Below are 25,289 nucleotides of genomic sequence, written 5' to 3' on the forward strand. Positions count from 1 at the left end.
GTGACAGATTAGGAAAAGGGGAGGTGCAACGAGACCTGGGTGTCATGGTACATCAGTCATTGAAGGTTGGCATGCAGGTACAGCAGGCGGTTAAGAAAGCAAATGGCATGTTGGCCTTCATAGCGAGGGGATTTGAGTACAGGGGCAGGGAGATGTTGCTACAGTTGTACAGGGCCTTGGTGAGGCCACACCTGGAGTATTGTGTACAGTTTTGGTCTCCTAACCTGAGGAAGGACATTCTTGCTATTGAGGGAGTGCAGCGAAGGTTCACCAGACTGATTCCCGGGATGGCGGGACTGACCTATCAAGAAAGACTGGATCAACTGGGCTTGTATTCACTGGAGTTCAGAAGAATGAGAGGGGACCTCATAGAAACGTTTAAAATTCTGATGGGTTTCGACAGGTTAGATGCAGGAAGAATGTTCCCAATGTTGGGGAAGTCCAGAACCAGGGGACACAGTCTAAGGATAAGGGGTAAGCCATTTAGGACCGAGATGAGAAGGAATTTCTTCACCCAGAGAGTGGTGAACCTGTGGAATTCTCTACCACAGAAAGTTGTTGAGGCCAATTCACTAAATATATTCAAAAACGAGTTCGATGAAGTCCTTACTACTAGGGGAATCAAGGGGTATGGTGAGAAAGCAGGAATGGGATACTGAAGTTGCATGTTCAGCCATGAACTCATTGAATGGCGGTGCAGGCTAGAAGGGCCGAATGGCCTACTCCTGCACCTATTTTCTATGTTTCTATGTTTCTATGTTTGCCTGAGACCTGTCCTTATATACCTGTCTCTTGCAAGTGCACCCCTGGTGGTAAGGTATGCTGGTGGTTACAGGTCATATCTTATTACAGTCATGTATAGCATGTTAGGATACAGTTATATATAACAATGTAAGATACATGACATCACCCTCCCCCAAGGTCTTATTGTCTTTATAGGTTCAGTCTCTCAGGTGGTCTACGCTCTCGCGTGGAGTGTCTGAGTTGTGGTTTAGTTGTTTGCCTTGGTGTCTGTTTTTCTTTGGATGTGGTTGCTGGTATCTCGCCTGGGCTGTCTGTTTCGATTGGTGTGATTGTTGTTGACTCACCTGGGCTGTCTGTTGGGATTGCCCTTTCCTCAGGTTGTTCCTTCTGTCTGTCCACCAGGTGTGTTGCGAGTTCCACATTGTAGTCTGCCTCTGGTTCCGCAGTGTTGTTGGTAAATCTGCTTTTGACTTGGTCTACATGCCTCCGGCAGGTTTTACCATTGTCCATTTGTACTACCAGTAGCCTGTTTCCATCCTTGCCTGTTACTGTCCCTGCAAGCCATTTGGGACCCCTGCCATAGTTTAGTACAAGCACTTTGTCCCCTATCTCATTCCATCTCCCCCTCGAATTTCTGTCATGGTACTCAGTCAGCTTACGGCGCTTTGCCTCAATAATTTCATACATTTCTGGGAGGATTAATGAGAGCCTTGTTTTTAAAGTTCTTTTCATCAACAGTTGCGTGGGGGGGATCCCAGTCAATGAGTGCGGATGAGATCTGTATGCCAGCAGCAGTCGCGACAGGTGACCCTGCAGCGTGGGACCTTGGATTTTAAGCATGCCTTGTTTAATGATTTGCACTGCTCTCTCCGCCTGGCCGTTGGAGGCCGGCTTGAACGGTGCCGTCTTGACGTGATTTATGCCGTGGTCAATTATAAAATCTTGGAATTCTGTGCTGGTGAAGCATGGACCATTGTCACTGACCAATATGTCAGGGATTCCGTGCATTGCAAACATGGTTGCGAGGTTCTCCACAGTGGTGGAGGTTGTGCTCGAGTTTAAAATGGTGCATTCGATCCACTTTGAAAATGCATCTACAACTATGAGGAACATTTTGCCCATGAATGGGCCCGCATAGTCTACGTGCACCCGTGACCACGGTTTGGTAGGCCAGGGCCAGGAGCTCAGGGGAGCCTCCCTGGGGGCATTACTGAGTTGGGCACAAATGGTGCACCTTCGGACGCAGAGCTCCAAGTCCACATCAATACCAGGCCACCAGACGTGGGATCTGGCTATGGCCTTCATGAGAACGATCCCCGGGTGCTCGCGGTGGAGCTCCCGGACAAATGCCTCTCTGCCTCGCAGAGGCATGACTACTCGGCTGCCCCACATCAGGTCGTCTGCTTGTAGTGATAGCTCATGCCTGCGCCTGTGAAAGGGTTTTAATTCCTCGGGGCAGGCATCGCGAGCCTCTGCCCAGTCACCGGCTAGGACACATCTTTTTATTAAGGATAACGTGGGGTCGCTGGCCGTCCAGGCTCTGATTTGGCAAGCCGTCATGGGCGAACCTGTGGACTCAAAGGCATTGATTGCCATGACTATCTCACAGTCCTGTTCGTCAGACCCTTCCGTGGTCGCCAGTGGTAGCCTGCTGAGCTGGTCGGCACAGTTGTCTGTGCCTGGTCTGTGCCTTATGGTATAGTCGTAGGACGCCAGCATGAGTGCCCACCGTTGAATTCACGGCGAGGCGTTGCCGTTTATTGCCTTGCTCTCGGATAGGAGGGACGTGAGGGGCTTGTGGTCGGTTTCTAATGTGAACTTGGCTCCGAAAAGGTATTGGTGCATCTTTTTGACACCGTACACGCACGCGAGCGCCTCCTTCTCTACCATTCCGTACCCGCGCTCCACCCGCGAAAGTGACCTGGAGGCATAAGCTATGGGTTGTAATTTGCCTGCACTATTGACATGTTGTGCAAAATGCACCCGACTCCACACGCTGACGCATCGCATATGAGAAATAGCTTTTTACCTGGATCAAAGAAAGTCAACACACTGTTGGAAGGTTGCGTGCCTTATTGAAGGTGCGTTCCTGGGCGTCCCCTCAAAACCAATCGCACCCCTTTCTGAGTAGCATGTGGAGAGGCTTCAGCAGCGTGCTTAAGTTCTGCATAAAGTTCCCAAAGTAATTGAGTAGCCCGAGAAAGGCGAGCAGTTCTGAGACATTCCGGGGCCTGGGTGCCAGGCGAATTGCTTCTGTTTTGGACTCTGTTGGGCGGATTCCATCAGTGGCAATCCTTCTGCCCAAAAATTCAACCTCGGGTGCGAGAAACAGGCACTTGGATTTCTTGACTCATAGGCCTACCCGATCCAACCACTTTAGTACTTCCTCCAAATTACGGGGATGGGAGTTGGTGTCCCTGCCCGTGATAAGTATGTCGTCTTGAAATACAACCGTCCCCGGGATGGACTTGAGCAGACTCTACATGTTGCGCTGGAATATGGCAGCTGCCGACCTGATGCCGAATGGACATCGATTGTACATGAAAAGGCCTCGATGTGTGTTGATGGTGGTGAGTGGATTGGATTCCTCGGTCAATTCTTGCGTCATATACGCAGATGTGAGGTCTAATTTTGAGAAAAGTTTACCTCCAGCCAATGTGGCAAATAAGTCCTCCGCTCTGGGCAGCGGGTACTGGTCCTGTAGGGAGACTCTGTTTATGGTAGATTTGTAGTCCCCACAGATTCGTACGGATCCATCAGGCTTCATGACTGGGACGATGGGACTTGCCCAGTCGCTAAATTCCACAGGTGATATAATGCCTTCCCACAGAAGCCTGTCGAGTTCATGTTCAATCTTTTCCCTCATCACATAGGGTACAGCTCTGGCCTTGTGATGGACCGGTCTAACATCCTGTGTGATGTAGATTTTGACTTTGGCCCCTTTGAAAGTGCCCACACCTGGCTGAAAGAGATGTTCAAATCGCTTTATAACTGTTGAGCAGGAGGTCCGTTCCTCCAATGACATGGCATGGACATCATCCCATTTCCAGTTTAGTTTTGCCAGCCAGCTTCTCCCCAGCAGTGCTCAGGGCTCTCCGGGGACAATCCACAGGGGAAGTCGGTTCACTGTCCCTTTGTGTGTGCCAGAGAGCATGGCGCTGCCGAGAACTGGTACGATTTCTTTGGTATAGGTCCTTAGTTTGATGTCGACCCTTGTGAATTTTGGTCTGTCTCTTTTATGCGGCCACAGTTGTTCAAATTGTTGAGCGCCCATGAGAGATTGACTCGCTCCCGTATCCAGCTCAATGTTGACAGATATCCCGTTGAGTAGGACCCTCATCATTATAGGAGGCGTCCTATTGTAGGAGCAGCGGCCATTGAGCATGTTGACCCGCTGTACATCGGTGACCCGGGTACTGTCCCCACTATCTTCTGGTCCGCTTTCCGACCCATCCGATTCGTATACCAGCCGAGCTGCCGATTTTTTGCACATGCGGGCCAAATGCCCTGTATTTTCACAATTTCTGCAAACAGCCTGCTGAAATCGACATCCCTTTGACGAGTGCCCACCCCCACACAGACCTGTTCCATTGCTCAAAGTGTTCCCAAAGAATGAGCTGCATCTGGCTGATCTCTCTTGAGCTTCTCTCAGTTTGTAGGTGATTGCTCGCATTGTGGGTTGATGAGGTGTGAATGGCCATTCCTGTGGCCCTTGATGGCTTCTGCCTGCTGTCGAGAGCCTGTTCTTCTGGTTTTGTCTGTGTGTGGGGGTAGCAGCTTGTTTAGTGCTGTGAACTTCTTGTTCCGATATTTCGTTAGTTGTCGTACCTGCATTGTAAATCAACCTCGTTTCTTCTTCCCCTACCAAGAATGTCTGTGCAACCAGTGCTGCTGCCTCTAAGGTCAGGTTCTTGGTCTCTATGAGCTTTCGGAATATGCCTGCGTGGCCTATTCCTTCAATGAAAAAGTCTCTCAGCATTTCTCTCCTCAGTTCATTGGAGAACTCACATAAACTAGCCAACCTATCCGAAGTTCCGCCACGAAGTCGGGTATACTCTGGCCCACACAGCGTCTGTAGTTGTAGAACCTGTGTCTGGCCATGTGTAGGCTGCTCGCTGGCTTCAGGTAGTCTCTTATCAGTGTGCTCAATTCTTCAAACAACTTGCTTGCTGGTTTCTCGGGTGCCAACAGATCCTTCATTAAAGCATATGTTTTCGGGCCATAGCTGGTCAAGAGATGGGCTCTTCTCTTGTCTGCCTTATCGTCGCCTAACCAGTCTTTGGTTACAAAGCTTTGCTGGAGTCTTTCTATAAAGTCCTCCCAAATGTCTCCCGCATTGTACTTTTCATCTGATCCGTTGTTCGCCATTCTGTGGATTCTGTAATCCCGTAACTCTCCGCCACTGTAAAGTCCTGTCCCCTCATTACAGATTCACACGAGGCATATAGTGAAGTCAAGGTCACTCTGGTCCTGCACCTTTATTTCACAGCTCTGGAATGCTGCACTTGCTTGAGACCTGTCTTTATATACCTGTCTCTTGCAAATGCACCCCTGGTGGTAAGGTATGCTGGTGGTTACAGGTCATATCTTATTACAGTCATGTATAGCATGTTAGGATACAGTTATATATAATAATGTAAGATACATGACAAGATTGGTGTGCAAAATCAAAGCACATGGTATTGGGGGTAATATACTAACGTGGATAGAGAACTGGTTGGCAGACAGGAAGCAGAGAGTCTGGATAAATGGGTCCTTTTCAGAATGGCAGGCAGTGCTAATGGAGTGCCGCAGGGCTCAGTGCTGGGAACCCAGCTCTTTACAATATACATCAATGATTTGGATGAAGGAATTGAGTGTAATATCTCCAAGTTTGCATATGACACTAAACTGGGTGGTGGCGTGAGCTGTGAGGAGGACACTAAGAGGCTGCAGGGTGACTTAGGTAAGTTAGGTGAGTGGGCAAATGCATGGCAGATGCAGTATAATGTGGATAAATGTCAAGTTATCCACTTTGGGGGCAAAAACGCGAAGACAGAATATTATCTGAATGGTGGCAGATTAGGAAAAGGGGAAGTGCAACGAGACCTGGGTGTCATGGTTCATCATTCAGTGAAATTTGGCATACAGGTGCAGCAGGCGGTAAAGAAGGCAAATGGTATGTTGACATTCATATCTTGGGGATTTGAGTATAGGAGCAGGGAGGTCTTACTGCAGTTGTATAGGGCCTTAGTGAGGCCTCACCTGGAATATTGTGTTCAATTTTGGTCTCCTAATCTGAGGAAGGATGTTCTTGCTATTGAGGGAGTGCAGCGAAGGTTCACCAGACTGATTCCCGGGATGGTCGGACTGACATATGAGGAGAGACTGGATCAACTGGGCCTTTATACAATGGAGTTCAGAAGGATGAGAGGTGTTCTCAAAGAAACATACAAGATTCTGACGGGACTGGACAGATTAGATGCGGGTAGATTGTTCCCGATGTTGGGGAAGTCCAGAACCAGGGGATACAGTCTTAGGATAAGGGGTAAGCCATTTAGTACTGAGATGAGGAGAAACATCTTCACTCAGAGAGTTGTTAACCTGTGGAATTCCCTGCCGCAGAGAGTTGTTGATGCCAGTTCATTGGATATATTCAAGAGGGAGTTAGATATGGCCCTTACGATTAAGGGGATCAAGGGGTATGGAGAGAAAGCAGGAAAGGGGTACTGAGGAAATGATCAGCCATGATCTTATCGAATGGTGGTGGAGGCTCGAAGGGCTTAATGGCCTACTCCTGCACCTATTTTCTATGTTTCTATGTTTCTATATCTTCCCTCCTCACAGCTGTAATTGTTTCTTTAATCAACATTGCGACCCCCCCCACCCCTCCGCCCTCCTCTTTTATCCCCCTCTCTATCCTGTCTGAAAACCCTATAACCAGGAATGTTGAGCTGCCATATCTGCCCTTCTTTCAGCCATGTCTCAATATTAACTATAATATTATAACCCCCAAGTGTATATCCTGTGTTCTCAGCTCATCTGCCTTATTCCCTAGATTCCTTGCATTGAAGTATATACCATTTAGCACTGCCAAACTCCCTTGTTGTCTATTTTCTAGCCTTTGTTTCCTCTGCCTTCCAAATTCACTTTCTAATTTTAAGATCATAAGAACTTAAGAAATAGGAACAGGAGTAGGCCATACGGCCCCTCAAGACTGCTCCGCCATTCAATAAGATCATGGCTGATCTGACCATGGACTCAGCTCCACTTCCCCGCCGCTCCCCATATCCCTTATCGCTCAAGAAACTGTCTATTTCTGTCTTAAATTTATTCAATGTCTCAGCTTCCACAGCTCTCCGAGGCAGCAAATTCCACAGATTTACAACCCTCTAGGAGAAGAAATTCCTCCTCATCTCTGTTTTAAATGGGCGGCCCCTTATTCTAAGATCATGCCCTCTAGTTCTAGTCTCTCCCATCAGTGGAAACATCCTCTCTGCATCCACCTTGTCAAGCCTCCTCATAATCTTATACGTTTCGATAAGATCACCTCTCATTCTTCTGAATTCCAATGAGTAGAGGCCCAACCTACTCAACCTTTCCTCATAAGTCAACCCCCTCATCCCCAGAATCAACCTAGTGGACCTTCTCTGAACTGCCTCCAAAGCAAGTATATCCTTTCGTAAATATGGAAACCAAAACTGTACGCAGTATTCCAGGTGTGGCCTCACCAATACCTTGTATAGTTGTAGTAAGACTTCCCTGCTTTTATACTCCAACCCCTTTGCAATAAAGGCCAAGATACCATTGGCCTTCCTGATCACTTGCTTTACCTGCATACTATCCTTTTGTGTTTCATGCACAAGTACCCCCAGGTCTCGCTGAACTGCGGCACTTTGCAATCTTTCTCAATTTAAATAATAACTTTCTCTTTGATTTTTTTCAGCCAAAGTGCATGACCTCACACTTTCCAACATTATACTCCATCTGGCAAATTTTTGCCCACTCACGTAGCCTGTCTATGTCCTTTTGCAGATTTTTTCTGTCCTCCTCACACATTGCTTTTCCTCCCATCTTTGTATCGTCAGCAAATTTGGCTACGTTACACTCAGTCCCTTCTTCCAAGTTGTTAATATAGGTTGTAAATAGTTGGGGTCCCAGCACTGATCCCTGCGGCACCCCACTAGTTACTGGTTGCCAACCAGAGAATGAAATATTTATCCCGACTCTCTGTTTTCTGTTAGTTAGCCAATCCTCTATCCATGCTAATATATTACCCCCAACCCCATGAACTTTTATATTGTGCAGTAACCTTTTATGTGGCACCTTGTCAAATGCCTTCTGGAAGTCCAAATACACCACATCCACTGGTTCCCCTTTATCCACCCTGTTCGTTACATCCTCAAAGAACTCCAGAAAATTTGTCAAACATGACTTCCCCTTCATAAAACCATGCCATCTCTGCCTGACCGAATTTTGCTTTTCCAAAAGTCCTGCTACTGCTTCTTTAATAATGGACTCCAACATTTTCCCAACCACAGATGTTAGGCTAACTGGTCTATAGTTTCCTGCTTTTTGTCTGCCTCCTTTTTTAAATTCCAATTCCAGCTTTGCTTCCCCGCCTTCTGAATCTACTCTCAGGTTCCCATACCCCTGCCAAGCTAGTTTAAACCCTCCTCAAGAGCACTAGTAACCCCCCCCCCACCGCTCCCCACAAGGATATTGGTCCTGGCTCTATTGAGGTGCAACCTATCCCGTCTAGCTTGTACAGATCCCACCTCTCCCAGAAACGGTCCCAATGCCTCAGGAATCTAAAGCCCTCCCACCTGCACTAACTCTTCAGCCATGCATTCATCTGCTCTATCCTCCTATTTCTGTACTCACTTGCACATGGCACCGGGAGTAAACCAGAGATTATTACTTTTGAGGTCCTGACCCATCTCTAGTTGCTCTGAGAGCATTAAGAGTCAAGCATACAGTGTGGAATTGTAATCATATGTCAGACACACCAGGTAGGCAGGCTCCTTTCCATGAAGGACATTGACGAACCAGTTGCTGTTTTCTGGTGCTAGCCTGCAAATTATTAGATTCATTCAATTGATTTCACAATTTGCCATGAACTCTGTGTTACAAATCCAGTAACATTACTATTAGGCTGCACAGTTTCATTAGATATGCTTTAGAAAGCTTTCTGATGTTCTAGTGGATAAAGGCACCAAGTGATGCAGTGCTAAGCCATGCAAGCCAAAAGGTTTCCCAGTCTGTGCTAAGTTAGCTGATCTCATATGGGGCTGAAATTTGGACACTACAATTACTCTCAGCACTCTGGGAAAGATCAGTTAGGGTTCTCACTCTCAACTGCTATTCAGTGATCTCTTTTTGAAGTGTGTACTTATGGACGTTAGGTGAGGGCAACATTTAATAAGTTAATAATTTCACAGTACTGTTTACAACCTACCCATCCATGAGGGTCTCCAAACGTCCATAATGGCTTGACAATGTGCCATCATACCAACTACTATTTGGCAAAACAATTGTGCCAAATAAACTATCTGTGGCTGCCCAATAACTCATTGATTAATTGTAATGCTTGAACACAGGGGTGGGCATCTTGTATTGGATGTGTATTTTTTCATAATTTTGCAAATTTAACATATGAATTTCTGTTACTATCCCACGAGTTCAGCTGTTGCTTAGTTCCCTAGTTCTACTGGTTTTACTCATTTGAATTGGTTCTTGACGTTTGGGTTTGTTCTCTGGTTGCTATTGGTGGATTTAGGATAATAAATATCACAGAGCAATTTCAACCCATTAGTGAAGTACACACATACAGTGAAAAAAGTAAGAGCTTAGACACACAGGGAAACCAATACACTATCAGGTCCACAAGAGGGCAAAGAGAAGTTCAGGCAGAAATAGGGAGAGTTCAGAATCACAGTGGGAGACAGAATGCAGGAATATCAGATACTTGAAAACAGATAGAAGTTGAGATGCAAAGTAAGGCAAAGAAGTTTCAGATACAAAGGGAGAGACAAAAGTTCAGACATAGGGAGAGATAGAAGATCAGACACACAGGGAGAGAGAAGTTCAGATACACAAGCCCACAATGAAGAAAAACAGAACACTATAGAAGTATCAAATGCCACCCACCATTGAAGGATGGTGTTGTTTATTTCCTGCTAAACTTTAATCGCAGAAGATAATCAAGAGGAATGTTCACCATTAAGGCTGCCAATATACAGATGAGAACAGGCAAGAGAGAGGAAGAAATATGAACTCAGCAAATGCAATATTGATAACAAGAATCTGAATCTTTGGTCACTGATATAGTACCGGTGCTTAGGCCTAAGGAATGTAAACATGTCATTATATCTTCCTCAAGACCAATAAATACTGTACACATGTTTGCTTTCTATAATATGCTGGAGCAAAATCAAGAAGTAGTAATGTATCCTGCAGTAAGCCTTTGAGATAAAACATTCAGATGTACCAAGTACGTTTTCCTATGTGCAAATGTGCATTGGAGGTACTTGAGTGAAATACATACCACAGTACAAGTTTGATTCATCCTCCCCATTGCTGCAATCTACTTTACCATTGCACATCTGTGTGGAAGTGATACAGGTTCTGCGGTCATCACACAGGAAGCCATCTGTGTCTGAGGTGGTTTTACACTGACGGGTTACTAAAGCAAAGAGACATGGGTAGAATAAAAATGCATTTTGGCCAATACTGGCAACAAGAATAATGATATCACCTGTTGGAGCAGCTGGTTTCCTTATCTTAGCTCTGTGATTCTACTGCTCAGTTCAAAAACATATTGGGGGCAATTTTCCCTGGATATTTCAGGCGCTAAAGAGCCTCCAAGGTGACCAAAATGGGGTCTTAAGCTACAACGCCGGTTTAGCCCACGTTTATTGCAGGACACCACCGTGGTAAAGGAGTTAAAGCTTGCGCTAGGAACGGCGGCCTGGAGGATTGTTAATGGGCTGATTGCTACTTAAATTGCCTGCTAATGCTCATTAAGGAGGCTGCACAGCATTTTAGTGGATAGCACTTGCCTTAATGCCCTCTCCTAACAGCAACCAGCTGATTGGGAGTAAACAAGTCGTTGCAAAGTATTTTGCATGCTACTTATAGGTATATCACATTTTACTGTTCACTTGCAGCTGAAGGTTTGAAAAGGACCTTTGAAACACATCAGGAGACTTTCTGGGACATTTTGTCAAGATTTCACCAACACTCATTCCAGAAAGGATCTGAGGATTTCACCTAAAAAGAGTAAGTGTTGTGTTCTTACTTATTGGATACTTTATAGGAGTCACCAGGAGAAAGGGAGTGATTGCTAATCGGCATCTTGCATGAGGAATGGGAGGAGGACTTGGTCAGGCAGAGCAGCACCAGCTGCTGCAGGAGGGAGTGGAAGTGGCTGACTAGGCCCCACATATATTGGGTCTAATCAGCACATGAGTGCTTAACCTGCAGGAGTTTCTGTTTCAGCATCTCCAGGCAAGTTAAATTATGGTAATCAGCAATTATGATCAAAATTGTGTGCTAAAACCAGACTTTCAAATAGGTGTCTTATTTGCACAGCACCCATTTAGTACCTGTTTTCATGCTTCCATGAAAATAACCCCATTACATTTACTTTTAATTATATAAGGAATATAAGATAGCTAATAGTGATTACAATGCAATAATCACATTGAGGTGTTCAGATGACAACACAAACCATTACATGAAATCTTGAGTGACTTATAACTTATCTAAAATCCCAAAATATGATTGTACTCTTGAAATTACTTCTATCTGTCTATGGTTCTTTTGTAAAGTAAACTAAATTCTTGAGGTTGGTTTATTCCATGTTGACCCTTTATAGGCAGACACAGATGGCCAGTTTGCAAAGTGTAGCCAATGCGCAATAACATGAGAGATGAATGATTATGGTGTAATCACTGGAAGTTTATTATATGACAAATCATCATTGGTAATTCCCAGATTCCATGGAACGATGAACTACTTGGTCCAAATGACCTCTATCTGTGCTTTTCTTTGTGATCTTCAGGAATTTCTGCTTGCTGGTTTTACTTGTGATTTGACAGGAAAACATCTCACCTGGTTTTAGTTTGAGTTATTGCACACATAACTACAGACCACCCCATCAGCTACTTGCATCTAGGGACAAGCCCCAAGAACCTCAATCCAATTCTGCAAGACACCCCTCACCACATGGGAGATTCCAGCCAACCGATCAATGGGCATCCCTCTGTTAGCCTATTACTTTTCCCCTCCTCGTACCAGTTGCATACTTGCATCAGATCCACTAGGGAAAATATGTGTGAGGAATAGTGGGGTGAAGGGGCACTGGTGGTGTGGGGTGAATATGACGCCCATCCATTGCATCTACATTTCTACGTTACAACAGTGACTACACTTCAAAAATACTCCATTGGCTTTTAATGCACAGTATGCAAGCACAGAGTACTTCAAAAATTCCTGCTGCTTACCCAGCTTCTCATTAGGGCGTTGGCTTGCTGAATTATCTGCAATTATCTGAGAACTCAACATCCAAGGGTATTCAGCATTTAGGAAGGATAGACAGTAAGGAAAAGAAGACGGGGTGGCGTTGCTGGTTAAAGATGAAATCAATGCAATAGTAAGGAAGGACATTAGCCTGGATGATGTGGAATCAGTATGGGTGGAGCTACGGAATTCCAAAGGGCAGAAAACTCTAGTGGGTGTTGTGTATAGACCACCAAATAGTAGCAGTGGGGTTGGGGACAGCATCAAACAAGAAATAAGGGATGTGTGCAATAAAGGTACAGCAATAATCATGGGCGACTTTAATCTACACATTGATTGGGCTAACCTAACTGGTAGCAATGCGGTGGAGGAGGATTTCCTGGAGTGTATTAGGAATGGTTTTCTAGACCAATGTGTCGAGGAACCAACTAGGAAGCTGGCCATCCTAGACTGGGTATTATGTAATGAGAAGGGACTAATTAGCAATCTTGTTGTGCGAGGCCCCTTGGGGAAAAGTGACCATAATATAGTAGAATTCCTTATTAAGATAGAGAGTGACAAAGTTGATTCGGAAACTAGGGTCCTGAACTTAAGGAAAGGTAACTTCGACGGTATGAGGCGTGAATTGGCCAGAATAGACTGGCAAACGATACTAAAAGGGTTGACAGTGGATAAGCAATGGCAAACATTTAAAGATCACATGGATGAACTTCAGCAAATGTACATCCCTGTCTGGAGTAAAAATAAAACTGGGAAGGTGGCTCAACCATGGCTAACAAAGGAAATTAAGGATAGTGTTAAAGCCAAGGAAGAGGCACATAAATTGGCTAGAAAAAGCAACAAACCTGAGGACTGGGAGAAATTTAGAATTCAACAGCGGAGGACTAAGGGTTTAATTAAGAGAGGAAAAATAGAGTACGAGAGGAGGCTTGCAGGGAATATAAAAACTGACTCCAAAAGCTTCTATAAATATGTGAAGAGAAAAAGATTAGTAAAGACAAACGTAGGTCCCTTGCAGTTGGATTCAGGTGAAATTATAATGGGGAACAAAGAAATGGCAGACCAATTGAACCAATACGTCAATTCTGTCTTCACGAAGGAAGATACAAATAACCTTCCGAAGGTACTAGGGGACAGTGGGTCTAGTGAGAAGGAGGAACTGAAGGATATTAGGTGGGAAATTGTGTTCGGGAAATTGATGGGATTGAAGGCCAATAAATCCCAGGGGCCTGATAGTCTGCATCCCAGAGTGCTCAAGGAAGTGGCCCTAGAAATAGTGGATGCATTGATGATCATTTTCCAACAGTCTATCGACTCTGGATCAGTTCCCATGGACTGGAGGGTAGCTAATGTAACACCACTTTTTAAAAAAGGAGGGAGAGAGAAAACAGGTAAATGTAGACAGGTTAGCTTGACATCAGTAGTGGGGAAAATGTTGGAATCGATCATGAAGGATGAAATAGCAGCACATTTGGAAAGCGGTGACAGGATCGGATCAAGTCAGCATGGATTTATGAAAGGGAAATCATGTTTGACGAATCTTCTGGAATTTTTTGAGGATGTAACTAGTAGAGTGGACAAGGGAGAACCAGTGGATGTGGTGTATTTGGACTTTCAGAAGGCTTTTGACAAGGTCCCACACAAGAGATTGTTGTGCAAAATCAAAGCACATGGTATTGGGGGTAATATACTAACGTGGATAGGGAACTCATTGGCAGACAGGAAGCAGAGAGTCGGGATAAATGGGTCCTTTTCAGAATGGCAGGCAGTGACTAGTGGAATGCCGCAGGGCTCAGTGCTGGGACCCCAGCTCTTTGCAATATACATTAACGATTTGGATGAAGGAATAGAGTGTAATATCTCCAAGTTTGTAGATGACACTAAACTGGGTGGCGGTGTGAACTGTGAGGAGGACGCTAAGAGGCTGCAGGGTGACTTGGACAGGATTAGGTGAGTGGGCAAATACATGGCAGATGCCGTATAATCTGGATAAATGTGAGGTTATCCATTTTGGGGGCAAAAACACGAAGGCAGAATATTATCTGAATGGCGGCAGACTAGGAAAAGGGGAGGTGCAACGAGACCTGGGTGTCATGGTTCATCAGTCACTGAAAGTGGGCACGCAGGTACAGCAGGCGGTAAAGAAGGCAAATGGTATGTTGGCCTTCGTAGCTAGGGGATTTGAATATAGAAGCACGGAGGTCTTACTGCAGTTGTACAGGGCCTTAGTGAGGCCTCACCTGGAATATTGTGTTCAGTTTTGGTCTCCTAGTCTGAGGAAGGACGTTCTTGCTATTAAGGGAGTGCAGCGAAGGTTCACCAGACTGATTCCAGGGATGGCTGGGCTGTCATATGAGGAGACTGGATCAACTGGGCCTTTATTCACTGGAGTTTAGAAGAATGAGAGGGGATCTCATAGAAATATATAAGATTCTGATGGGACTGGACAGGTTAGATGCGGGAAGAATGTTCCCGATGTTGGGGAAGTCCAGAACCAGGGGACATAGTCTTAGGATAAGGGGTAGGCCATTTAGAACTGAGATGAGGAGAAACTTCTTTACTCAGAGAGTTGTTAACCTGTGGAATTCCCTGCCGCAGAGAGTTGTTGATGCCAGTTCACTGGATTTATTCAAGAGGGAGTTAGATATGGCTCTTATGGCTAAGGGGATCAAGGGGTATGGAGAGAAAGCAGGAAAGGGGTACTGAAGAAATGATCAGCCATGATTTTATTGAAGGGCCAAATGGCCTACTCCTGCACCTATTTTTCTATGTTTCTATGTTTCTATGTGAGTGGGAAGAATCTCAACTCCAATTGACATGCTTCATGTCTTATCAATGAGCCAGGCTAGCTGGTCAATCATCAACAACACTCTGGAATATTGTGAACCTGGCTGGCTCAGTTATCTGATTACACAGTTTACTACATGGGAAGGACGCACTTCCAATGCTCATCACCAACTGTGTTACCTTGAAATCAATTTGGCTACAGAGAGACTCTGCTTAGCTAGCCCCATGCCCCCCGGCCCCCCCCCCCCAACCCCCCGCCCCCCACTCCTGCAAGAGAATGATCATCAAATTAGTTAATACAAAGCTGGATAATGCTAGTTTGATTTCAGGAAGCATAATGCAACAGAAGAAAGTTTATCATGAAAATTATAATTCATTGGGACTTTTACAAATTGAAATAAGTAGCATTAATTCAATAACAACTGTACAGAGAAATAATTTATCAAATCCAGTCATCATAATGCACCAAAGCGATAGGACACAACAATAAAATACATTTGGATGTTCATAATCCATGAGCATAATGGACACAAGTGATCAATGGCAGCCTGTCTCATAAGTGGAAGAACATGAGGAACACACAGTCGCATGTGGTACATTATAGCCAATTACCCTCACCTCAGCTGAGTCCAGATATCTCACCACATGCTAGATACTGAACTCAGTAGCTTTGTGATGCGTTTGGCTCAGCTATGAATGCCTTAACCAGCTAAGCTATTGGAGGAGGTACAAAGATACTCCCTATATTATATATATATATATATATATATATATATATTTATATATCAGGCCACGCATAGAACTTTCCAACACTGATCATCATGCTGTTTCTTGACAAACAGAGTAGGGCCTATTAGAGACCATAAAGATAATCTGTGCGTGGAGGCGGAAGACATGGTATGGTTCTTATTGAATACTTTGTACCTGTTTTCACAAAAGAGTGGGGCGATGCAGACATTGCAATCAGGGAGGAGGAGTGTGAAATATTCAATGAAATAAACATAGTGTGAGAGGCAGTATTAAGGGGTGTAGCAGCTTTGGTAATGGAAAATTCCCAGGCCCGGATGAAATGTATCCCAGGCTGTTAAGAGAAGCAAAAGAAGAAATAGCAGAGGTTCTGACCATCATTTTCCAATCCTCTCTGGCTACAGATGTGGTGCCAGAGGACTGCTAATGTGGTACCTTTGTTTAAAAAGGGAGAAAGAGATAGACCGGGTAATTACAGACCAGTCAGCCTAACCTCAGTGGTGGGAAAATTATTGGAAACTATTCTGAGGAACAGGATAAATCTTCATTTAGAAAGACACGGATTAATCAAGGACAGTCAGCATGGATTTGTTAAGGGTAGGTCGTGTCTAACTAACTTGATAAAATTTTTTGAGGAGGTAACAAGGAGGGTCGATGAGGGTAGTGCGTTTGATGTAGTATATATAGATTTTAGCAAGGCTTTTGATGAGGTCCCACGTGCAGATTGGTCACAAAAGTAAAAGCCCATGGGATCCAGGGCAAAGTGGCAAGTTGGATCCAAAATTGGCTCAGAGGCAGGAATCAGAGGGTAATGGTTGATGGGTATTTTTGTGACTGGAAAGCTGTTTCCAGTGGGGTACAACATCTGAGATCTGGCAACCTCAGGACCGAAATCCGGGCCGGTTTTTGGGTTTTTCCGGATTTCGGACAAGAAAATCAAAGTCTGAGATCCGGCATCCTTGGGACCGAATCCATGCCGGTTTTTGGGTTCTGTTGGATTTCGGACCTTGCTGTTGGCACTCCTCACCGCCCGCCGATTCCCGCCGCTTCTCCGCTCCTTGCTGCCCGATGATCCTCCGCTCCTTGCCACCTGCCAATTCTTGTTGCCCGCTGACTCCCGACACTTCACCGTTCCTTGCCGCCCGCCGATCCTCTGCTCCTCGCCACCCGCTGATTCCCGCCGCCCATGGCCCCCCCCCCGGCACTATATTCTTTTACCGGTTTCCTCATCCCTCGCTGCCTGGTGTCGCCATCTTGGCCCCAGCAAAATTGTACGGTTTTTGGCCAATTCCGGTTTTTGGAATTCCAAATACAGGACGTTGTACCTGTGTATATATAAATGATTTAGACTTGAATGTAGGGGGTATGATTAAGAAGTTTGCAGTTGATACTAAAATCAGCTGTGTGGTTGATAATGAAGAAGAAAGCTGTAGACTGCAGGAAGATATCAATGAACTGGTCACGTGGGCAGAACAGTGGCAAATAGAATTCAATCCGGAAAAGTGTGAGCTAATGCATTTGGGGAGGATTAACAAGGAAAGGGAATACACATTAAATGGCTGAAAACTGAGAAGTGTAGAGGAACAAAGGGACCTTGGATTGCATGTCCACAGATCCCGGAAGGGAGCAGGCCAGGTAGATAAAATGGTTAAGAAGGCATATAGAATACTTGCCTTTATTAGCCTAGACATAGAATACAAGAGCAGTGAGGTTATGCTTGAACTGTATAAAATACTAGTTAGGCCACAGCTAGAGTACTGCGTACAGTTCTGGTCACCACATTACAGGAAAGATGTGATTGCACTAGAGAGGGTACAGAGGAGATTTATGAGGATGTTGCCTGGACTTGAGAAATGTAGCTATGAGGAAAGAGTGGATAGGCTGGGTTTGTTTTCTTTGGAACAGAGGAGGCTGAGGGGAGACCTTATTAAGGTGTATAAAATTATGAGGAGCCTGGATATAGTGGATAGGAAGGACCTGTTTCCCTTAGCGGGGGTGGGGGGCGGGGGGTTTGGGGGACCAGGAGACCAGGAGCATAGATTTAAAGTAATTGGTAGGAAGTTTAGAGGGGATTTGAGGGGAAATTTCTTCACCAAGAGGGTGGTGGGGGTCTGGAACTCATGCCAAAGGGTGGTAGAGGCAGAAACCCTAACCACATTTAAAAAGTATTTAGATGTGCACTCGAGGTACCATAACCTACAGGGCTACGGACCAAGAGCTGGAAAGTGGGATTAGGCTGGATAGCTCTTTGATGGCTGGCGCAGTCATGATGGGTCGAAATGGCCTCCTTCCGTGCTGTACATTTCTATGATTCTGTGATTTTCTGAAACTTGCAGAAGTAGCATCATCATTGTTAATTCTGTGTGAACATTTTTGTACTTCCATGACATGAGTACATTGGCTGTCACCATTGTCATTGACCTGTCGGATCCAGACTAGAATAGCATGATCCTGCAAAGCACTGTGTAGTGTAGGAAGGAAAATGCTTTCAAAGCTGTATCTAATCTCTGTGGAGGAGGGGGAATAAACTGCTCAAGTTTCACTCCCATGATTAATATCATCTGAACTTTCTATGTTGTAATCACTACCAGGTGGCCATTATTCTTAATGTAACAATATTTATTTTAAACAAGCTGAACACATTTGTATTATGGTTACATACTTGGCTGTTTGGGTGGTATTCCAAATATAATCCCACAGGCTAAAGCAGCTGCCATTGCCCCAAGAATGAGCGAGATTATACTTGTGATTAAGAGGCATCTCCTGGGACAGCAGTTCCTGCAGTCTATAAAAAATGGGTTATATTAGTAGGTCATCTTCTAAATGCTGGAATTTGTTCATGGTACATATGTAGGGGTCAGCCCCAACCTCTTCAAAGTAATTGCAAATAAATTATGTTAGTTAATAGTCACTGTATAATTGGTGAATTAAACTGTTAGGTGCACAAAGCATTTCCATTAAGTTCAGTACTTGAAATTAATACTGAAAGAGTGAGTCTTTAGGATTGTTTTTAAAAATAAGTTTAAAAGAACTAAAGCTAATTGTAACATGAGTTTTTCACTCAAATCTTCTCCAGTCCTTTCCTGATGCTGTTGAATTTTGGTGGAGGATTGGTTCCATAGACACCAGCCATCTAATACCGCATCCTCATGACCATGCATGAGTCTACACAGTATGTCAATAGGCTATTCTACCATAGAAGGCATCACCACATTTCAAATCACAATATAAACCGGAAATGCTAACAATACTTGTTGCAGTAGATTCTTTCAGACAGTTATAGATGTCAATATAAGTGGAGGGACTGAAAATGGTTCCTGAGATTTAGAGAATGGTGGCTTTGATGTTTGCAATAGCAAGAGCGAGCTCATACAACACTGAAGGTTTCTCGAATTAGTTGTCTCGTTATAGATGTCAATATAAGTGGAGGGACGGAAAATGGTTCCTGAGATTTAGAGAATGGTGGCTTTGATGTTTGCAATAGCAAGAGAGAGCTCATACAACACTGAAGGTTTCTCGAATTAGTCAGCTTCACAGATCTCAACCTGAAGCTGACTGTGATCATGCTGCATTTCCGTCATGTCCCGCCTCGTCTGCCTTGATGGTTTCAGCCTCTGCCTCTCCTTCCTCCTCAGCAATGACTATCTGCAAATCTTTTTGCTGAGCAAAACTTTGGGGCGCACAGCAGACTATTCCTAGTCTGGACACTGTGCTAAGAGAATATGAAAAGAACCCTTGTGTTATGTATGCAACCCTATGTAACTAGCATTCTACCACCCTTAGAGGGCGGATCCCAGCATCCCTTGGGAGCACTGTATATAAGCAGGCCTCCTATGCTGTACCAGCACTTTGGAGTTAGAATGAAGAGACTACGGTCATACTTACTCATGCCTACAATACTCAATCACATTACTTTATTCTGGACGTAACAACTGGCAACGAGATAATGAACCATCACGCGAAAATACAGAGAACTGTTGGTATCCTGGAGAAATTCTCAATAGGGGACGATTGGGAGGCCTTCATGGAGTGACTTGACCAATACTTCATCGCCAACGAGCTGGAAGGGGATGAGAACACTGCCAAATGAAGGGCAATCCTCCTCACCATCTGCGGGGCAACAACCTATGGCCTCATAAAGAATATTCTTGCTCCGGTGAAACCAACAACCAAATCGTATGAAGAAGTGTGTACGCTGGTCTGGGAGCACCTAAGGAGAGCGTTCTGATGGCAAGGTATCGGTTTTACACATGTCAACGGTCTGAAGGCCAGGAAGTGGCAAACTACATCGCCGAACTAAGGCGTCTTGCAGGACATTGCGAATTTGATGGATTCCTGGAGAAAAAGCTAAGAGACTTTTTTGTGCTTGGCATTGTCCATGAGGTTATCCTTCGCAAACTATTGATTGTTGAAACACCGAACCTGAGCAAAGCCATAACGATAACCCAGGCATTTATGTCCACCTGAGACAACACCAAACAAATTTTGCAGCATAAAGTTGTTTCAGCAAGTACTGTACACAAAGTAACGTCGTTTTCAGGCAAGAATGCATATGGTAGAACGTACACGCCTGCAGCTGCACGACCTCCGATGACTCAGAGTCTACCATCAAGCGGTAATGCAAGGCAATTAGCACCTTGTTAGCGCTGCGGAGGTGATCATTGAACCCATCGATGCCGCTTCAAACACTATGCGTACAAAGGCTGTGGAACAATGGGACACCTCCAGCGAATGTGCAGACGAGCTGCAAATCCTGTAAACCAGCACGTTGCAGAAAAAGACCGATCCATGGCGGATCAAACTGAACTAGAGACTCGAACTGAGGAGGCAGAAGTGCACAGGGTACACACACCTTCACCACGAAATGTCCACCGATCATGTTAAAAGTTGAACTGAACGGAATTCCAGTATCCATGGAATTGGACACGGGTGCGAGTCAGTCCATCATGAGCAAAAAGGCCTTTGAGAGGCTGTGGTGCAACAAGGCACAAAGGCCCAAGCTGAGCCCTATTCATACGAAGCTGAGAACTTACACTAAAGAGCTGATCGCTGTAATTGGCAGTGCAGCAGTAAAAGTCTATGATGGAGCAGTGCACGAACTACCACTATGGATTGTACCAGGAAATTGCTCCACACTGTTCGGCAGAAGCTGGCTGGGAAAAATCCACTGGAACTGGGATGACATCCGAGCGCTTTCGTCCGTCGACGATGCCTCATGTGCCCAGGTTCTGAGCAAGTTTCCGTCGTTGTTTGAGCCAAGCATCGGAAGTTTCTCGGGGACGAAGGTGCAGATCCACTTGGTTCCCGGTACACGACCCATCCACCACAAGGCACGTGCGGTGCCTTATATGATGTGAGAGAAAGTGGAGATCGAGCTGGACAGGCTGCAACAAGAAGCCATCATCGTGCCGGTGGAGTTCAATGAATGGGCCAGTCCGATTGTTCCGGTTCTCCAGGGCGATGGCACGGTCAGAATTTGTGGGGACTATAAAGTAACGATTAACCGTTTTGCACTGCAGGACCAGTACCCACTACCCAAGCAGACGACATATTTGCGACGCTGGCAGGAGGGAAGACGTTCACCAAGTTGGACCTGACCTCGGCCTACATGACACAGGAGCTGGCGGAATCTTTGAAAGGCCTCACCTGCATCAACACGCACAAAGGTCTGTTCATCTACAGTAGATGCCCATTTGGGATTCGATCAGCCGCAGCTATTTTTCAAAGGAACATGGAAAGTCTGTTAAAGTCGGTTCCACGTTTTTTCACCAGGACGACATACTGGTCACAGGTCGGGACACTATCGAACACTTGCAGAACCTGGAAGAGGTTCTAAGTCAGCTCGATCATGTGGGACTCGGGTTGAAATGCTCGAAGTGTATTTCCTGGCACCAGAGGTCGAGTTCTTAGGGAGAAGAATCGCGGCAGACGGCATCAGACCCACCGACACCAAGACGGAGGCAATCAAGAACGCACCGAGACCACAGAACGTGACGGAGCTGCGGTCGTTCCTGGGACTCCTCAATTATTTTGGTAATTTCCTACCAGGGTTAAGCACCTTGCTAGAACCGCTACAGATGTTGCGTTGAAGAGGCGGGAGTTCGGTCGGCAGTTTGAGAGGCCTACAAAAGGCCCAGCACGAGTCCGGGGAGTCGAGGAGCAGCGTCGGAGAGGTAGGAGTTCTGGGAGAGTCGGTGAGGCTATCTGGTGCAGCTGCAGGGACAGAAGATAAACAAAGAAGTAGAAAGAAATTGAAAGGTGACATCACAGCCAAGGGGGTAAGTGATTGGCTGGTGATTGAGTAGTTTTTCTTTTCTTTATCAGTAGGTAACCTTTATCATTGTTGTTGCCAAATTAAGTTAATCTAGGGGTTAAGTCATGGCAGGAGAGCTCGGACATGTGTTACGCTCCCCCTGTGCTATGTGGGAACTCAGGGACGCTTCCACTGTCCCTGACGACTACATGTGCAGGAAGTATGTCCTGCTGCAGCTCCTGATAGACCGCATTGCGGAACTGGAGCTGCGGTGGATTCACTCTGGAGTATCCGCGATGCTGAGGATATCGTGAATAGCATGTTTAGTGAGTTGGTCAGACCACAGGTAAAGGTTACGCAGACAGATAGGGAATGGATGACCAACAGGAAGAGCAGCGGAAGGAAGGTAGTGCAGATGTCCCCTGCTGTCATCCCCAACCAAAACAGATACACCGTTTTGGGTATTGTTGGGAGGGATCACTCATCAGAGGAAGGCAGCAGCAGCCAAGTCCATGGCACCGTGGGTGGCTCTGCTGCACAGGAGGTCAGGAAAAAGAGTGGGAGAGCTATAGCGGTAGGGGATTCTATTGTAAGGGGAATAGATAGACGTTTCTGTGGCCGCAATCTAGGATGGTATGTTGCCTCCCTGGTGCAAGGGTCAAGGATGTCTCGGAGCGGTTGAAGGACATTTTGGAGCGGGAGGGTGAACAGCCAGTTGTCGTGGTGCGTATAGGTACCAACGATATAGGTAAAAAATGGGATGAGGTCCTACAAGACAAATTTAGGGAGCTAGGAATTAAATTAAAAAGTAGGACCTCAAAGGTAGTAATATCAGGATTGCTACCAGTGCCACATGTTAGTCAGAGTAGGAATCGCAGGATAGCTCAGATGAATACGTGGCTTGAGGAGTGGTGCAGAAGGGAGGGATTCAAATTCCTGGGACATTGGAACCGGTTCTGGGGGAGGTGGGACCAGTACAAACTGGAGGTCTGCACCTGGGCAGGTGCAGAACCAATGTCCTAGGGGGAGTGCTGTTGCAGAGGAAGTAAACTAATATGGCAGGGGGATGGAAACCTATGCAGAGAGACAGAGGGAAGTAGAATGGGGGCAGAAGGAAAAGATAGAAAGAAGAAAATTAAAAGTGGAGGGCAGAGAAACCCAAGGCAAAAATCAAAAAGGGCCACATTACAGCAAAATTCCAAAAGAGCAAAGTGTGTTAAAAGGACAAAGCCTGAAGGCTCTGTGCCTCAATGCAAGGAGTATTCGTAATAAGGTGGATGAACTAACTGCACAGGCAGCAATTAGCGAATGTGATATAATTGGCATCACGGAGACATAGCTCCAGGGTGACCAAGGCTGGGAACTCAACATCCAGGGGTATTCAACATTCAGGAAGAATAGACAGAAAGGAAAAGGAGGTGGGGTAGCATTGCTGGTTAAAGAGGAAATTAACACAACAGTAAGGAAGGACATTAGCTTGGATGATGTGGAATCTGTATGGGTGAAGCTGCGGAATACCAAAGGGCTGAAAACGCTAGTGGGAGTTGTGTACAGACCACCAAACAGTAGTAGTGAGGTTGGGGACAGCATCAAACAAGAAATTAGGGATGTGTGCAAAATAGGTACAGCAATTATCATGAGCGACTTTAATCTACATATAGATTGGGCTAACCAAACTGGTAGCAATACGATGGAGGAGGATTTCCTGGAGTGTATTAGGGATGATTTTCTAGACCAATATGTTGAGGAACCAACTAGAGGGCTGGCCTTCCTAGACTGGGTGATGTGTAATGAGAAAGGACTAATTAGCAACCTTGTTGTGCGAGGCCCCTTGGGGAAGAGTGACCATAATATGGCAGAATTCTTTATTAAGATGGAGAGTGACACAGTTAATTCAGAGACTAGGGTCCTGAACTTAAGCAAAGGTAACTTTGATGGTATGAGGCGTGAATTGGCTAGAATAGACTGGCAAATGACACTTAAAGGGTTGACGGTGGATAGGCAATGGCAAACATGTAAAGGTCACATGGGTGAACTTCAACAATTGTACATCGCTGTTTGGAATATAAATCCAAGGGAGAGGCATATAAATTGGCCAGCAAAAGCAGCAAACCTGAGGACTGGGAGAAATTTAGAATTCAGCAGAGGAGGACAAAGGATTTAATTAGGAGGGGGAAAATAGAGGTATGAGAGGAAGCTTGCTGGGAACATAAATACTGACTGCAAAAGCTTCTATAGATATGTGAAGAGAAAACGATTAGTGAAGACAAATGTAGGTTCCTTGCATTCAGATTCAAGTGAATTTATAATGGGAAACAAAGAAATGGCAGACCAGTTGAACAAATACTTTGGTTCTGTCTTCACGAAGGAAGACACAAATAACCTTCCGAAAGTACTAGGATACCAAGGGTCTAGTGAGAAGGAGGGACTTAAGGATATCCTTATTAGGCGGGAAATTGTGTTAGAGAAATTGATGGGATTGAAGCCTGATATATCCCCGGGGCCTGATAGTCTGCATCCCAGAGTACTTCAGGAAGTGGCCATAGAAATAGTGGATGCATTGGTGATCATTTTCCAACAGTCTATCAACTCTGGATCAGTCCCTATGGACTGGAGGGTAGCTAATGTAACACCACCTTTTAAGAAAGGAGGGAGAGAGAAAACGGGTAATTATAGACCGGTTAACCTGACATCAGTAGTGGGAAAAATGTTGGAATCAATTATTAAAGATGAAATAACAGCACATTTGGAAAGCAATGACAGGATTGGTCCAAGTCAGCATGGAGTTATGAAAGGGAAATCGTGCTTGATAAATCTTCTGGAATTTTTTGAGGATGTAACTAGTAGAATGGACAAGGGAGAACCAGTGGATGTGGTGTATTTGGGCTTTCAAAAGGCTTTTGACAAGGTCCCACACAAGAGATTGGTGTGCAAAATCAAAGCACATGGTATTGGGGGTAATGGACTGATGTGGATAGAGAACTGGTTGGCAGACGGGGAGCAGAGAGTCGGGATAAACTGGTCCTTTTCAGAATGGTAGGCAGTGACTAGTGGGGTGCAGCAGGGCTCAGTGCTGGGACCCCAGCTCTTTACAATATACATTAATGATTTAGATGAAGGAATTGAGTGTAATATCTCCAAGTTTGCAGATGGCATCAAACTGGGTGGCGGTGTGAGCTGTGAATAGGATGCTAAGAGGCTGCAGGGTGACTTGGACAAGTTAGGTGAATGGGCAAATACATGGCAGATGCAGTAT

The 25,289-nt window shown here is 45.3% G+C and overlaps 1 protein-coding gene across 2 annotated transcripts in view; it reads right to left on the minus strand.

The window, feature by feature from the left end:
• The window catches only part of LOC139267865 (low-density lipoprotein receptor class A domain-containing protein 1-like), a 140,134-nt gene that overhangs the window by 54,825 nt on the left and 60,020 nt on the right, over positions 1-25,289 (minus strand). For both annotated transcript variants that reach the window (XM_070885943.1, XM_070885942.1), the window contains exons 3-4: positions 18,443-18,565; positions 10,271-10,408 (exon numbers count right to left, since the gene is read on the minus strand). In XM_070885943.1, coding sequence (XP_070742044.1) covers positions 10,271-10,408; positions 18,443-18,565 — 261 coding nt within the window. The remainder of the gene's footprint in view (positions 1-10,270; positions 10,409-18,442; positions 18,566-25,289) is intronic.

This window comes from Pristiophorus japonicus, chromosome 1, assembly GCF_044704955.1.
Source record: "Pristiophorus japonicus isolate sPriJap1 chromosome 1, sPriJap1.hap1, whole genome shotgun sequence".
In the NCBI taxonomy this organism is placed as follows: Eukaryota; Metazoa; Chordata; class Chondrichthyes; family Pristiophoridae; genus Pristiophorus; species Pristiophorus japonicus.